This window comes from Artemia sp. Qi Xiang Cuo, chromosome 12, assembly GCF_049724085.1.
Source record: "Artemia sp. Qi Xiang Cuo chromosome 12, ASM4972408v1, whole genome shotgun sequence".
Classification (NCBI taxonomy): Eukaryota; Metazoa; Arthropoda; class Branchiopoda; order Anostraca; family Artemiidae; genus Artemia; species Artemia sp. Qi Xiang Cuo.
This window is the reverse complement of record NC_142805.1, coordinates 20,457,968-20,471,475: the sequence shown is the minus strand read 5'-3', so window position 1 is coordinate 20,471,475 and position 13,508 is coordinate 20,457,968. Positions and strand designations below refer to the sequence as shown.

The following is a 13,508-nucleotide window of genomic DNA, read 5'->3' as shown; positions in this document are numbered from 1 at the left end:
TTAGGTCCTCAGTGTTCCCTCCTTTATATAAAACTTGTGTCCTGCAAAATGTTGACTATGGCAATTCAAAATACGCTATTTGACATTTGTTTTATCGAGAATTGCGCCCCAGACTGGTCCATTTTTCAGTATCTTATTTAGTTTTCTGCATAATAGGGCACAGAGGAATAGGACCCCCCCCCTCCCCCCATTCGAAACTGGACTCTCGTCTAGAAAAAAAAACTATGGTATTGAAACGCACCTTTTTTGTGCTTCACACCCCTCCTCCTGGGGAAATCCGCTGTCCTGCAGCGCCAACCCCTTCTCCTCAGGATTTTAATTTTATGGCTGTCAAGGTATGGCAGAGATATACATTTTTACAACAACGGCACCTTTCCTTTTCACTCTTACAGTAATACTTAGATAATGAAGATTTTTTTTAAGAAGAAAAAAACACGCCATTCTTGAATGCCAGCAAATAATTCTCCCGCATTCAAAACTCGGGTAAGCCTCATCCCTTTAATTCTTTTTTCCTTCTCATTCCTTTATTCCTATGTGTTTTTTTTTTTTTTTTACTTTCACTTATAAGTCTGATGTTCGTTTTAGCCAATTAAAGCCGCAGAATTATGATTAAATTACTGGAAATGTTTCTTCCTTTTTTTCATCATCCTGTCTTAGATATTTTCTATATATTTTTATCAGTTTTATAAAAAATAATTGACATTAGTTGAGCACTTTTTCATTTTATAAATTGAAGAAAAGAACTTGCACTATCGTTTATAAATAAAATAATAAAGTAACTAATATTAATAAAAGTTAAAGTAATAGAGTAATAAAACTTAGTCCAATTTTTGCTAATGCGCAGTAGGGAATAAGAATAGGAAGAAAACATACGTAAAAGAAGAAAAACAAATAGAAGAATATGCGCCTTGAAAAAGAGAGACTCCTCCTAATTAATTTAATTAATCGAGTAGACATTTATAATATTCAAAACTGTAGTTCAGTTACCGCAATTTAATCCAGCACCTTTACAAAAAGAAACAAAACGACTATAATAAAAACCCAGAAATTGACAAAAATCACAAGAAATAATAAATAATTATTAATTTAAGCTTTAATTAAATCATTAACTTAAGTTAAATAATAGTAACGTAAAAAGAACGGTAAATTGAAAAAACAAGTGCTAAGACAAATTAAAAATAAGAAATAAATTCCAAACAAGAAAAATTAAAGTTCTTTTTTATTATATTCATTCCAAGATAATGTTTCAAAACCGAACGTTTACTCAATGATAAACTTCAGCCAAAAGTTGGTTTAAAAACTAATTTGGCCGCTTTTTTAGCGCTTACCCGTCAGTTTTTAATGAAAATGATGTTATTCTGATTCGCGGAAAAGAGTCGGTCTGCTGATGACGAGGAAGTAGGCTCTAGCCAGAAAACAAGCAAATCTGGGTCATCCTCTCACCTTGCTGGAAAAAGTGGTTCGTCAAGCTCTAAAAGCCATGCCACACCTTTGAAAAAAGGGTCCAGTTTTTATGTCCCCATGGAGTCTGATGTCGAAAAAATGAAGCAGAGAGCTGAGCAAAACATGGTGTTCACTTATATAAAAATCCCACAAGTTCCTGTCAAAGTTTCTTATAAAGGATTGAAAGAGAAGAATATCATTGATATTCATGAATTCTCTCTGCTTATACCAACTATTGAGTACCATAATGTTACATGGACCTGGCTTGACTTTCTCATTTCAGTTAGAAATACCACCAAGTCTGAACTAGTTCACCAGGTAATTTCATGACAATTTTCATTGTGACATCATATAATCGTGACATTGTGAGTTTCCTAGTGACATCCCATATTATTCCAACAATTGGTGTTAATGCCGTATTCGATAATATAATTCTCATTACAGCTTAATACTAAGTTCATTATAATTTTATTACAAATAAATAATTATAATAATAATTTAATGCTAAGCTCATTATATCATTACAGCTTAATACGGCAGTTCATTATAATTATAAGGATAATTTAGTTATTATAATAATTTAATGCGAAGCTTGTATATCATTACAGTTTAATACTAATTACTCATCGCATCATAACGCCAGCAGAACCGCATGTACTTCTCCACCCTACTGTACTTAGAAATTTTCTCTGTGCTCCTTCCCGTGAAATTTCCGCATCTTTTGAAAATTTTGTTAGACCATGTTCCCATCCCATTTGAGGATGGGATGGCCCCTTTTCGTTTTGCCCCACCTGGCTAGCCAAAATCTATAATTTTGCATTTTAAAAGTGTCCTTACTATTTAATAATTGTTTAATATAGATGTAGACAGTTATATCGACTCACAATTCTGTACAGCCTCTTATCTACTAGTATATATATATATATATATATATATATATATATATATATATTAATTATATATATAGTGCTATGTACAAGAATAACAGTGTTGTAGTTAAAATAGCAAATGAGGATTGCAGCTGCTTTCTCATCAAATCAGGAGTTATTCAGGGCCGTGTTCAATCTCGTTTTACACGAATCGTTTTGATGGACTTTGTCTTAAGGAGCACTGAACATGCAATTGGAGACCACGGAATCAAATGGGGAGGAAAAGTCTCCTGGACTTGGATTATGCTGATGATTTAAGCATCCTAGATGAAAGTTTGAGCAAAATGAATGAAGTTTTAGAGGTTTTGCGAGTTCAGGGTGCTAGTATTGGTTTGAAAATTAATGTTAGGAAGACTAAGTAACTAAGGCTAGGAATAAGTGAAGATGAAAAGGTGACGTTGGGTAATGAAAAGATTGATCAGGTGGGAAGCTTCGCTTACCTTGGTAGTATTATTAGTAAAGATGGTGGGAGCAGTGAAAATGTTAAAAATAGAATAGCCAAGGCTCGGGGTGTTTTTTCACAGTTAAAAAAAGTCTGGAAGAATAGGAAGATAAGTCTGCAAACCAAGATTAGAATATTAGAAGCTACAGTGATGACAGTGGTCAAATATGGCTCTGAAGCATGGACGCTCCGAAAAGCGGATGAAGATTTGCTAGATGCTTTCCAGAGAAATTGCTTAAGGATTGTTCTGGGTACCCGGCTGACTGACCGTATTTCAAACAATAGGCTATACGAAAAATGTGGTTCAATACTGCTTTCTAGGTCTATAGTGAAAGAAAGGTTGAGGTGGTTAGGACATGTTGTGTGGATGAAGGATGACAGATTGCCGAAGATTGTTCTTTTCGGCCAACCATCTAGGGCTAAACGGAAAGCAGGTCGTCCCCGTCTGGGGTGGGAGGACGTCATAAAGAAAGATTTAAAGGAAATGGGAACTTCGTAGGCGGGTGTAAAAGGGAGGCTTTGAATAGATTGGGGTGGAGGAGGAGCGTGCGTAGCTGTGTTGGCCTCAGGCGGCTTGGTGCTCCGATGAGTTGTTAGTAGTAGTTAGTAGTTTTTGCATTCTGTTCAAAATAAACCTGGGTCATTTCAAATCTCTGTAAGAGTCTCCAATTTACAAATTAATTTTTTAGGAGATATACCTTTCAAGATCTAGAGGGGGCTATTTTTCAAATGATAATCCACCGCCCCCCCCCAAAAAAAAACATTAAAAATACAAAGGCGTTTTTCAAAATACAGGAGGGGGTTGGTGGTGGTGGTGGAGAAAGGATTTAGGAGTCAACTTCTCACAGCCATTAAACATGGTTAAACATGAATGACACCTTACGACAAGCAAATTTGACAATTCAGTTGGGGCTAAGGAAAAACAGGACGCCCTTGAATATGGTAAGAAGATGTTATAAGAAAAGGTTGAAAGGAAAAACAAATTTTACAAGAAGATGCAGGATTAAGTTCTAAATAGAGTTGGGTGGAGGAAGACCTTTTTCAGCTTTGCTGCAATGAGTTGGGGGCACTAATAGTTGCAGCATTAAATTATTTTGGACAGTTTTAGCAATTGGTTTGGACATGTTTGCAGCCATCCTATATTCATACAGGAAATGGTTCATGGATAAGAATCTGCTTTCTAAAAGAAATTAAAAAAAAGAAAGCACGCATAAACTAAACATCAATCCAAAATTACGTACTACTAGATATGGACCATTATGGACTGTATCCAAAATTACAGACTACTAGGAAAAGTTAAAACTAAATCCACTTACAGGAAGTTGCTAAGAACCAAATCGGCAATTCCCAGTTGCCCATCAGTTTCAGTAAGTCTCCATTGAGCATGCTTAAAACAAATTTCTTGAGTTCGAACAAGGCTTACGAAGCCTCCAGATTGGCGGCTAACTCTTTTCTGATTGGCTGAGAGTTGTGCCTCCTGTACGCAAGATATTAACATGGCTAGTTCCTCATTGACGTTATTAACAATTTCTTTGCATTCTGATTCCTAGAAGCAAAGAAAAACGATTAGTAAAACAAGAATGAACCTAAGCTTAGCTGGGGCAAAAGCGTAGAAAATAACAATCCCAATTACACCGACTATCCTAAGTAGTAAATTTATTTGTTTTATAGTAATATTAGGCTAAAACCCCCTTCCAATAACAGTACGAGGAATCACCATGTAACAGAGGTAAAGGGTACTATCAAGCAACCTTTTTAAAATTAAAATAACTTTCCTTCGAAAATATTCAATTGCATATACTAGTTATTTTTTTGTCACTGTTCGGGTTGCTCTGTTGCCCAATTCTTCATTCACCCTAAGATTAACACCAGTAACAATGATTTGCTTACCCCTTCGTTGATCGGTCTATTAAATATTTTGTGTAAATTCAAGCATGAAAAAAAACTAAGCAAAAAAACTCACATAGAAACTACAAAAGGTGCTGGAATAAAGACTTACAAAAGAAAATTTTAAAAAACGCATCAAAAATTTATATATAAGCATTTTTGTTACGTTTTTACGGATCAGACAAAATATTGGGAGGGTGGTTCAAAACCGGTAGTCCCCCCTGGACACAGCCTTGTTGAGAAGAAAAGAATTATCTGAGGGTGTGGCAAAATACACCATCTTCATAAAGAATATAATAAAAAATCCAGATGCAGCTTCTGCATCACAAAACCGTACATCTAGGAAACTTCACAAAATCTATTCTTATGACAGTTCCATTTGACTAAAATTTTTATTTGAATAGTTCTAACCTTTTTCTCAAGAGCTTCAATTTCCTTGACCAGCTTCTCATCAGCCTGATTTTCTAACAGGGCCTTATTGACAAAAAAGGACTCTTTTTCGAGGCGTCTTAACTGGGACAGAAGGAGACTAATTTGATTTTGTAACTGCTGAATTGGCTTTTTTTGATCTTCAATATTAGAAAGCTGCAACTGGAAACGAATCTTTTGTCGCTTCTCCATTAAGGTCTTTCTATGTGGCTCCACGTATAGAATCAAATTATTAATGACGTCCAGAACCATTGCATACTATAAAATATTGAAAATAAAAAATAATGAAGACAGTACAAAAAAGGGTGACATTTATTTACTTAAGGCAAGTCATAGAGGATATTTCCAGCTGGTGAAAATGAAAATATAATGTAAATATTTCGAAAGAAACCTCCGCTCAACCGTCCTCAGTACCAAAATAGAAAACAAACACACCGTAAAAACAATCACTAAAATAAACAAAAAAGAAACCGTAAAAAAGGAACGCTATCAATACGACGGTGAAAGGGTAACTGAATAAAATATCTGATATTTCAGACAATGGTAAAGACATGTTTGAGAAAAGGGTAATATTTGTGACATGGGAAATATCGACACTTTTCAACAGCATCATTCAATCAACATTGTACCGATGAGTTTAGATATTTATGGTATCGTATCAGATATCAGTAGCATTTTGTATTCGTATTGTAGTTGTATTGGTATCAAGTATTAGTAGAGAGTAGTATTTGTAGTCTGGAGTATTAGCTAAACTTAAAATCAAAGATAGAAAAAAGAAAAAAAATCATAAAGACAGCACAAACAAGTGTGGTATGAATTTAATTAAAGCAAATCTGAGCATCTCGGACGTAATCATGTCCCAGGAAAATGCAACCACTTTGTTTCTATAACATTTTGTGCATAAGAAGTATCGTTAATATTTGCACCGTTGATATTTGTGCATCGAATATCTATACTTTTCAAGAGTATAACTAAAACGACATAGTATTGATGAGTATACATATTTGCGGTAATGTATCAAGTTTCATTAGTATTTGTAGTTGAGGGTATTTGCTAAACTTATTTGGCTAGCTTTGTTAATTTGAAAAGTGATTGAATAAATAGTCATGACGGTCGCGTCCAATTAGGCTTTGACAATTACTTTCTCACTGTTCGATAGTGACATTGTGACGATGGTTCGAGAGTGAATTTGCATATTAGACGCGACCGACTTCTGGACGCGAGTGTGACCACTTCGATAAAATGGGTTTTGCTGCAGTATTAGTAAAGATAAACGACTACGTTTTGGACAATGGTACGATTTACGGCAATTTAGTTCAAAGTCGATACTAAGTTGTCTGTCATAAGCAGTATTTTAATTCACGAGAAGTGTTAAATATTTTAATTAAATTTTTAATATATAGAATTGGTTAGGTATTTAATATGATGCGTTCCAGGCGGCGTGCTTTCCATAATTCCCAGTTGTAGTTTCCATAATTTTGTTAATAAAATATTATATTTTCATCATATTTTGGTATGATTCATTAGGATTAACCTAACTTTACTTCTTGGGTGTGGTCGATGTAATAGGCAAGTACCGAGTAAATAGTCGTGACGGGAGTTTTTAGGCTTTGGCGATGATTTTGTCATTGATCGATAGTGACATTGTGACGATGGTTCGAGAGTGACATTGCATATTGGACGCGACCGACTTCTGGACGCGAATGTGACCACTTTGGAACGAGGCTAAAATCGGTTTTGCTGCAGTATTAGTAAAGATAAACGATCAAGTTTCGAACAATGGTACAATTTACAGAATTTAGTCCAAATCGGTACTAAATTGTATGTCAGCAGTCGTTCAATTCGTTCAAAATGGGTGAAAATTTTATCAAAACCATTGAAATATATAAGTTAGATTAAAAATTTAATACTAAATTGAATGGATAAGATTAAATTAAGTAGATATTAAATGCTAAATTAAAAACCGTAAAGTAACCAAAAATATTAAATGTACAGCTATTATAATAAGCATTGGATGCTATAGTAGTGAGAAGTATATAAATCATTCTTCCATTATTTTTCTTTGTTTGACTAAATATTGGAGAAAGCTTTGTCCAGAAAACAATTGATCCTCAGAGTTCGAGCTGATCATATTTGTACTACAAATAAGACATAAAAATTAAACATACGATACGTTACCGCTTTTTAACAGTCAGATGAATGCGAACCAACTGATTTGAACACATTTTTAACAAACAGGAAGAAAATTAGCAGCACACTAACTTTTGGTATAGGCCTAACATAAAATCGATATTTGTGATACAGAACACAAAAAGCAGAGAAAGGCTAAAATACAAGAAAAGGCGGATGAATTGCTCAAATCAAATTTGTCAAATAAAGGTCTCAACATTTTTTTTTGAAAATTAAAACAAATATATTATATTCGACGTGTGTCATCCGTGCAGTCGACATTTGGCGTATAGTCGACTCCTATCATCCGTCGTGTCTATTAATTCAAACCCACAAAACTGGGCGATATATGCCGGTAAGAAGGAGTTCAATTTTTGGGACCGGCAGGGGTATACATACCAAGAAAAAAAAAAAAATATGCAAGTTATATGAAACAATACAAGCATTTTGGAAGAAATAAATTTATTCAGAGGTGGGCATGGAACCGAAAGCCCCACTCCATACTCGACAGTAGCAAGGTCATTTTCATTGTTCTTAACTCTGTCATTTTCTTTTCCTGACAGTTTTCATCACACTTTCCTATGTTCCTGTTTTGTCACTTAGGATAGACAATAAGCATCGATCCAAAATAGCTTCTTTTTCCTATGCTATTATTAGAGTGTAATAGGTTATTTTTTTTATTTTTTTTATTTGAAAACTCTATATGTTTCTTAGTCTTCTTCGCTACAAACTTATGCCTCTGCCGCAGCTTGCATTAGAAAATAACATTGCAATGAGTGGGTTTAAAGGATAATAATTATTCTAAGCTTCATTCGCGAAAGATTTCACTAATACATTTATAACAAAAATAACATTTAGAACTAGATAGATAAAATTTTTACTTCCAACTTACGATTGCAAATACTAAGCAGCATTTTCCGGTCAAGGACAAGCAGAAGTTTTATGACAATTTATTTGAAGTAAAGAAGAATAAATGCCCAAAACAGGAAATTTGATATGTAATAACATTAAATACAGAACATTATACGATATAGTATGGGAAAGGAGTGCAAGGGAGTGCATGAGTGTGGCAATATACATCAGATTTTTTGGAGAATGGGAGATCGGGGGGATAAGGGAGGTTTAAAGTGAAAAGATAAGCATAGGGGCATTGGGACAGAGTGGTTATTTTTTTTTTATTGTTACCGCGTTGTTGTATTTTTTATAATAAAAATGCCACCTGACAAAAATTTTGGAATGTATAAAAACATAAAGTACTGTATAATCTCAAAAATGAGCAGCTGCAAAGACTATCGTTAAAACAATTATAAACAATAAAATTGAAAACGAGTGATAAGCTAGACACAACTCAATGTCAAAAACCGGCCTGTATTTGTCAAATTTGTAAAAATATTAAACTTCGCATGACGAATACGACTACCACCTGAAAAATACAGCCGTGTTCAGTTTGTAAAACACAATTTTTTTTTGAGTGCCATAAAAAATGAATTTGAAAGAAAATGACCCAAAAAATCTCTTATCTATAAAAAGGTAGTGTAAAATTAAGATTTAGAAGAGAATTTGTAAAAATAATGAAGGAAGGAGGTAAAATTGGAGGTAAAATGTTTTGACAGATAGAAAACCGATAAATTAAAAGCAAGAACCGGTAACCTAAAAATTTTGATCTTTTGGATAAAGCCAAATTCAAAATATTTTAAAAAAGAGGGCTTTGTCCCCCCCCCCTCGCTAGAAGACCACACAAAAAATGTATGGTATTTTTCGATAGATAAAAGAACTTTGTTAGAAAAAAACATTTTCTTCCAAACTTGACCTTTCCCGGGAAAATTTTCCTAAGATCCCCCCCCCTCCTATCAAAAATTGTTTGTGGACATTTTTCTGAGAAAGCCGATGTTACCGGAAGGGAATTTGTGCAAATATTTAAGTAATGAGGAGTGAGCGTGATTGAATCGACAGCCCTATCTTTCTTGGTCCGACTATCGCTAAGGTCATCTAATGGAGGAGGGGGGTTGTAACAATCCCCATCTTATACAAAATGTTTTATGGATATTTGTCTGAGAAAGCCGACTTTAACTGAATGGAATTTGTGCAAATATTTAAATCATGATCAGGGAGAGTGAGTGAATCTACAGCCCTATCTTTCTTGGTCCAAATATTGCTATGGTCATCTAATGGAGGAGGAGGGATGTAACAATCCTCTAGCATCGCCGGATCAAGATTATCATCACCATAACAAACATAGAAAATATCACATTTGCACCTGGAGACGATTCTTTGGAGATAGAAAAAAACAACTATAAAAAAAAATAGAGGTATATCACAAAAAGCAAAGACAGTAAGTATAACATTAAATTTAAAATAATAGTTTACAGCATTTACAATGTTAAAAATTATGTATAATAACTCATGTTTATAATATTCATTTCAAATGACATTTAAGGACAGGTCCCGGGAGAGTGTTGTTAGTTATCATCTCTCTTTAACCAATTGTTTTGCTGTTTATAAATTTTTTTATTGATTCTGTCCTGTTTTTTTTTTTACTCCAAAATATTAATTTTCTGGGCTTTTGATAGTGATTTTTGAAATATCCATATTATTTTATATTTATAGGTTATTAACCTTTTCTTAATGTGATGTAGAGGGAATATTAATCAAATCCTGAAAATTACTATTACTATCCGTTCCTTATCATTACAAATTTTCAAAATATCTATTAACTTGTATCTTTTTACGTAATGCATTAGTGAAATTAACTTATAATATTTAATTGAACACAGTCTAAACACATGTTATTATTATTTTTATTTTTTTTGTGAAGTTCCATAGTGAAAACAAAGGCGGATAAAACTGCACACATACATCACTTGTTTATTCAGGTCTAGCTTTCTTATTTCTTACTTATTTATCTTTTAAAATTATTTTATCTTTTATTTAATATTTTATTTCATCTTTTTATAATTATTTTACCTTTTAGTTATTTATCTCCTTCATTATGAACCATTTTGATTCTACCTTTTACGTGCAGCTGGTGGTCAAAAACTACAAATAAGGTAGATTAGTCTGAAAGTTGTATAAAATAGAGGAATACATAATTCAAGTTGTGTTGAACTTTATGACTAAAAAATTAGCAATTTTTTTTATAGGAGGGAAAGAGACTAAAAAAAAGTAAGCAAATGGTGGATTGCGGAGTAACTACTCATACTTGTGTTTAATGAGATTTCACTCAAATTCAATCATGTCTCTGTATATTCAATCGTATACACAGTTTTAGTGTATATATCTTATATAGATATACTTGTGTATATATGTGTGCAAACATGTGTATATCTATGCGTGTTTACATGTGTATATCTTGTATATCTTATAGTTAAACACAATTCTTATAGATTACACACTATGTTATAGTTTGAGTGCTCATAGTCACTGCTCACATTATTGTAAATACATAGTAAATATAAGTATATATAGTAAATACGTAGTTAGTAAATATTAAAATACTAAAATGAATAGTAAATTGCTCAAATTATTAAGAACAGTGTAAATCAAAGTTAAAATGTACACTGGATAAATTTTGTTACTTATTTTCACCCAGATTGTCCTTTCCGAGGGGATTCTGCATCGGCCTATCAATGCAACTAATCAAATGGAGCTAGATATAGTAAATACATAGTTAGTAAATATTAAATACTAAATGAATAGTAAATCGCTCAGATTATTAAGTGCAGTGAAAATCAAAGTTGATTTTTTGAATTGGTTAGGTGGAAACTGACACAACTACAAAAATCTTCAAGATTAGGAAAATCAGGAATTTGATTCTTAAAGTAAACGATCTTCACTTACAGTTATGCAGTTTAAATAGCATTGGTTTCAAAATAAAAAAAAAGAAAAAAAAGGAAAAAAGTGGGTAAATACTGATAAATCAGCAAAAAAAAAAGCTAAAACACCTGAAACAAAACAGCTTACGAAGATGGAGCTTTCGTTTGAAGTTTTAATTGTCTTTGCAAACCAACGGATTATGTTTGAAGTTTTCTGGACGAAAAGCGTTGTCAAATTTAACTAATTATTTTTGAATATTATTTCCAAGGTTTAACGTGGCAGCACTGACGAAATTATCGTAATGCCTTAAAAATTTCATTAATTTGGAACAACTAAAAGAAATATTTAGAAGATCGCGGTTTTCAGGCATGAGTAGTCCAAAGATGGGCTCGAAAGGCAAAAATGGTTTAGTTAAAAATGTTGATTTTCACATTCTTTGTACTTTAAAATATTTTTTTTTGTATCTATGTACATCAAAATGTTTCTCACCATATTTCTTGCCTCTTATACTTTCTAGTGGTTAAGAAGTAAAAATTACGCCAACTCTCAAGGTTATTCTTCAAGGCAAACACAATATTTAGAAAAGGCCCAAAAGCAAAATTTTGGCCCAGATAGGTGTTTTTCAGATAACATCTCCACCACCCCTACTTCCTAAGTTTGAAAGATCACTGATCAAACTTGGACTTTGCTTTTGAGTTTACTTATAAATTACTTTATCCAGACTAATAGCTTTGGCAGCATGATTCCCAGCATTTGGCTGGATTCCAAGTCCAAATTTAAGAAGTCTATCAAGAGATTCGTCTCCTTATCTAAAGTAAAAAAGAAACACACCGTAGTATTAAATAGAACTAAAAAACTAACATATTTTGTTCTATTATTATTTACTTGATAACAATTCCATACAATATTTCAAGCCTTAAAAATATAAATAAGAGGGGAGGTAGGAGCTTGAAAATAGCTTTCAAAACCTAATTTGGTCTGTAGATTAATTTTGAAAGTTTCGTTTACTATTTAAAAACTTGCAGTTTTAAAAGCCTTAGAATATAAGATATGACTCCAGCATGCATTTCATTTGGAATTTGTTCGCAAATCTTTTTGAAAACCTGCATATAAAAACACATAGATAACTGACAACTCATCAAATCATCAAGCCACATAAGGCCAACGCTACCGCGCAAACTCATCTTCCAAACCTGCCTTGTTCTTAACTCCACTCTTTCGTCCCTCCCAGGAGGCCTACTTACTTTAAATATTGTCTTATTGCCTCTTTCCGATCCATTCAAGGATGTCCAACCTTTCAACCTCCCTGAATGCCCAAAACGCATGATTTGTGCTACCCACTATCCTTCATCCATTAACAATTACTTAGCAACCTTAATAATTTTTCCACTATAGTCCAAGGCATTGGGATCAAATTGCACTTTCTGTGCAGATTACTGTTTGATATACTATCCTTCAAACGAGTGTGTGGATGGCAGTTATTTAATCCCTCAATTTAATAAGCAGCTAAACAATTCAAGCCAGCAACCAAATTTTTGAAGAACAATTTTAGATTCAAGAGAATAATAATGGATCCCAAAAAGAACTAGAAATGCGACGTCAAGATGAACATGATAATTTTACATTTCGTTTTTAATAAGAGAATATAATAATTAATTTTTTTTCTTACAAAACAAAATAACTTACAAAAAATATTACAGTACTTACAGTACATAAAGTGGTATAAGGAAAGCTATATTAAAAAAGTTCGACCACCCCAAAAAGAGGTACAGATAAATTTGTGAGTGCCGAAGGCATGAGTTGTCGGACTTAGCCATTGAAAGGGGATCACCTGAGGCTTTTGCAGAGGCCGAAGGCCCAATCATCACCCTAAAGAATAAAATGTAACTTATGATACAAACATGCGAGATCTGGGCCAGCACTGCCGACCATAGCGAGCGAAGGGAAACTAATTTTGATAAAATCCATATTTTTAATGTCTCGTTTTCTTTTTATCTTAAGATTTTTCCGACGTAATAGGATATTATTAAATTCTTTACTCCTCTTTTAACATTATTTTTATTATATTTGTCTTGATCGTTAATCAAAACTCTTACTTGGATAGGGGTATTATCCGGGTCGTGTTAAGGTACAAAAGTTTCACTCACAACTACACCCACACACAGTACTGATCCAACCCAGTCTAGTATGTGCGATAACTCTTTTTAACCAATATTTTCAACACCAAGCCACATAATTGCTGGAAGCCAAATAAAAATTAATCCCTATTTGGATAAGACTAAGTTTGACTATATACTATAATAAGTGTGACTATAATATATTATAGTCACTTGACTATAATAAAGTGAGTATATAAGTGTGACTATAATACGAATTATTGTACATGGTGACGCCGA

The 13,508-nt window shown here is 33.2% G+C and overlaps 2 protein-coding genes across 2 annotated transcripts in view; both read right to left on the bottom strand.

Moving 5' to 3' along the window:
- LOC148945882 (protein hobbit-like) overlaps window positions 1-13,508 on the bottom strand; it is a 192,442-nt gene that overhangs the window by 38,852 nt on the left and 140,082 nt on the right.
- The window catches only part of LOC148945883 (protein hobbit-like), a 34,517-nt gene continuing 25,135 nt past the window's right edge, over window positions 4,127-13,508 (bottom strand). The window contains exons 4-7 of the mRNA XM_089098183.1: window positions 13,322-13,351; window positions 9,427-9,590; window positions 5,113-5,388; window positions 4,127-4,360 (exon numbers count right to left, since the gene is read on the bottom strand). Coding sequence (XP_088954309.1) covers window positions 4,127-4,360; window positions 5,113-5,388; window positions 9,427-9,590; window positions 13,322-13,351 — 704 coding nt within the window. The remainder of the gene's footprint in view (window positions 4,361-5,112; window positions 5,389-9,426; window positions 9,591-13,321; window positions 13,352-13,508) is intronic.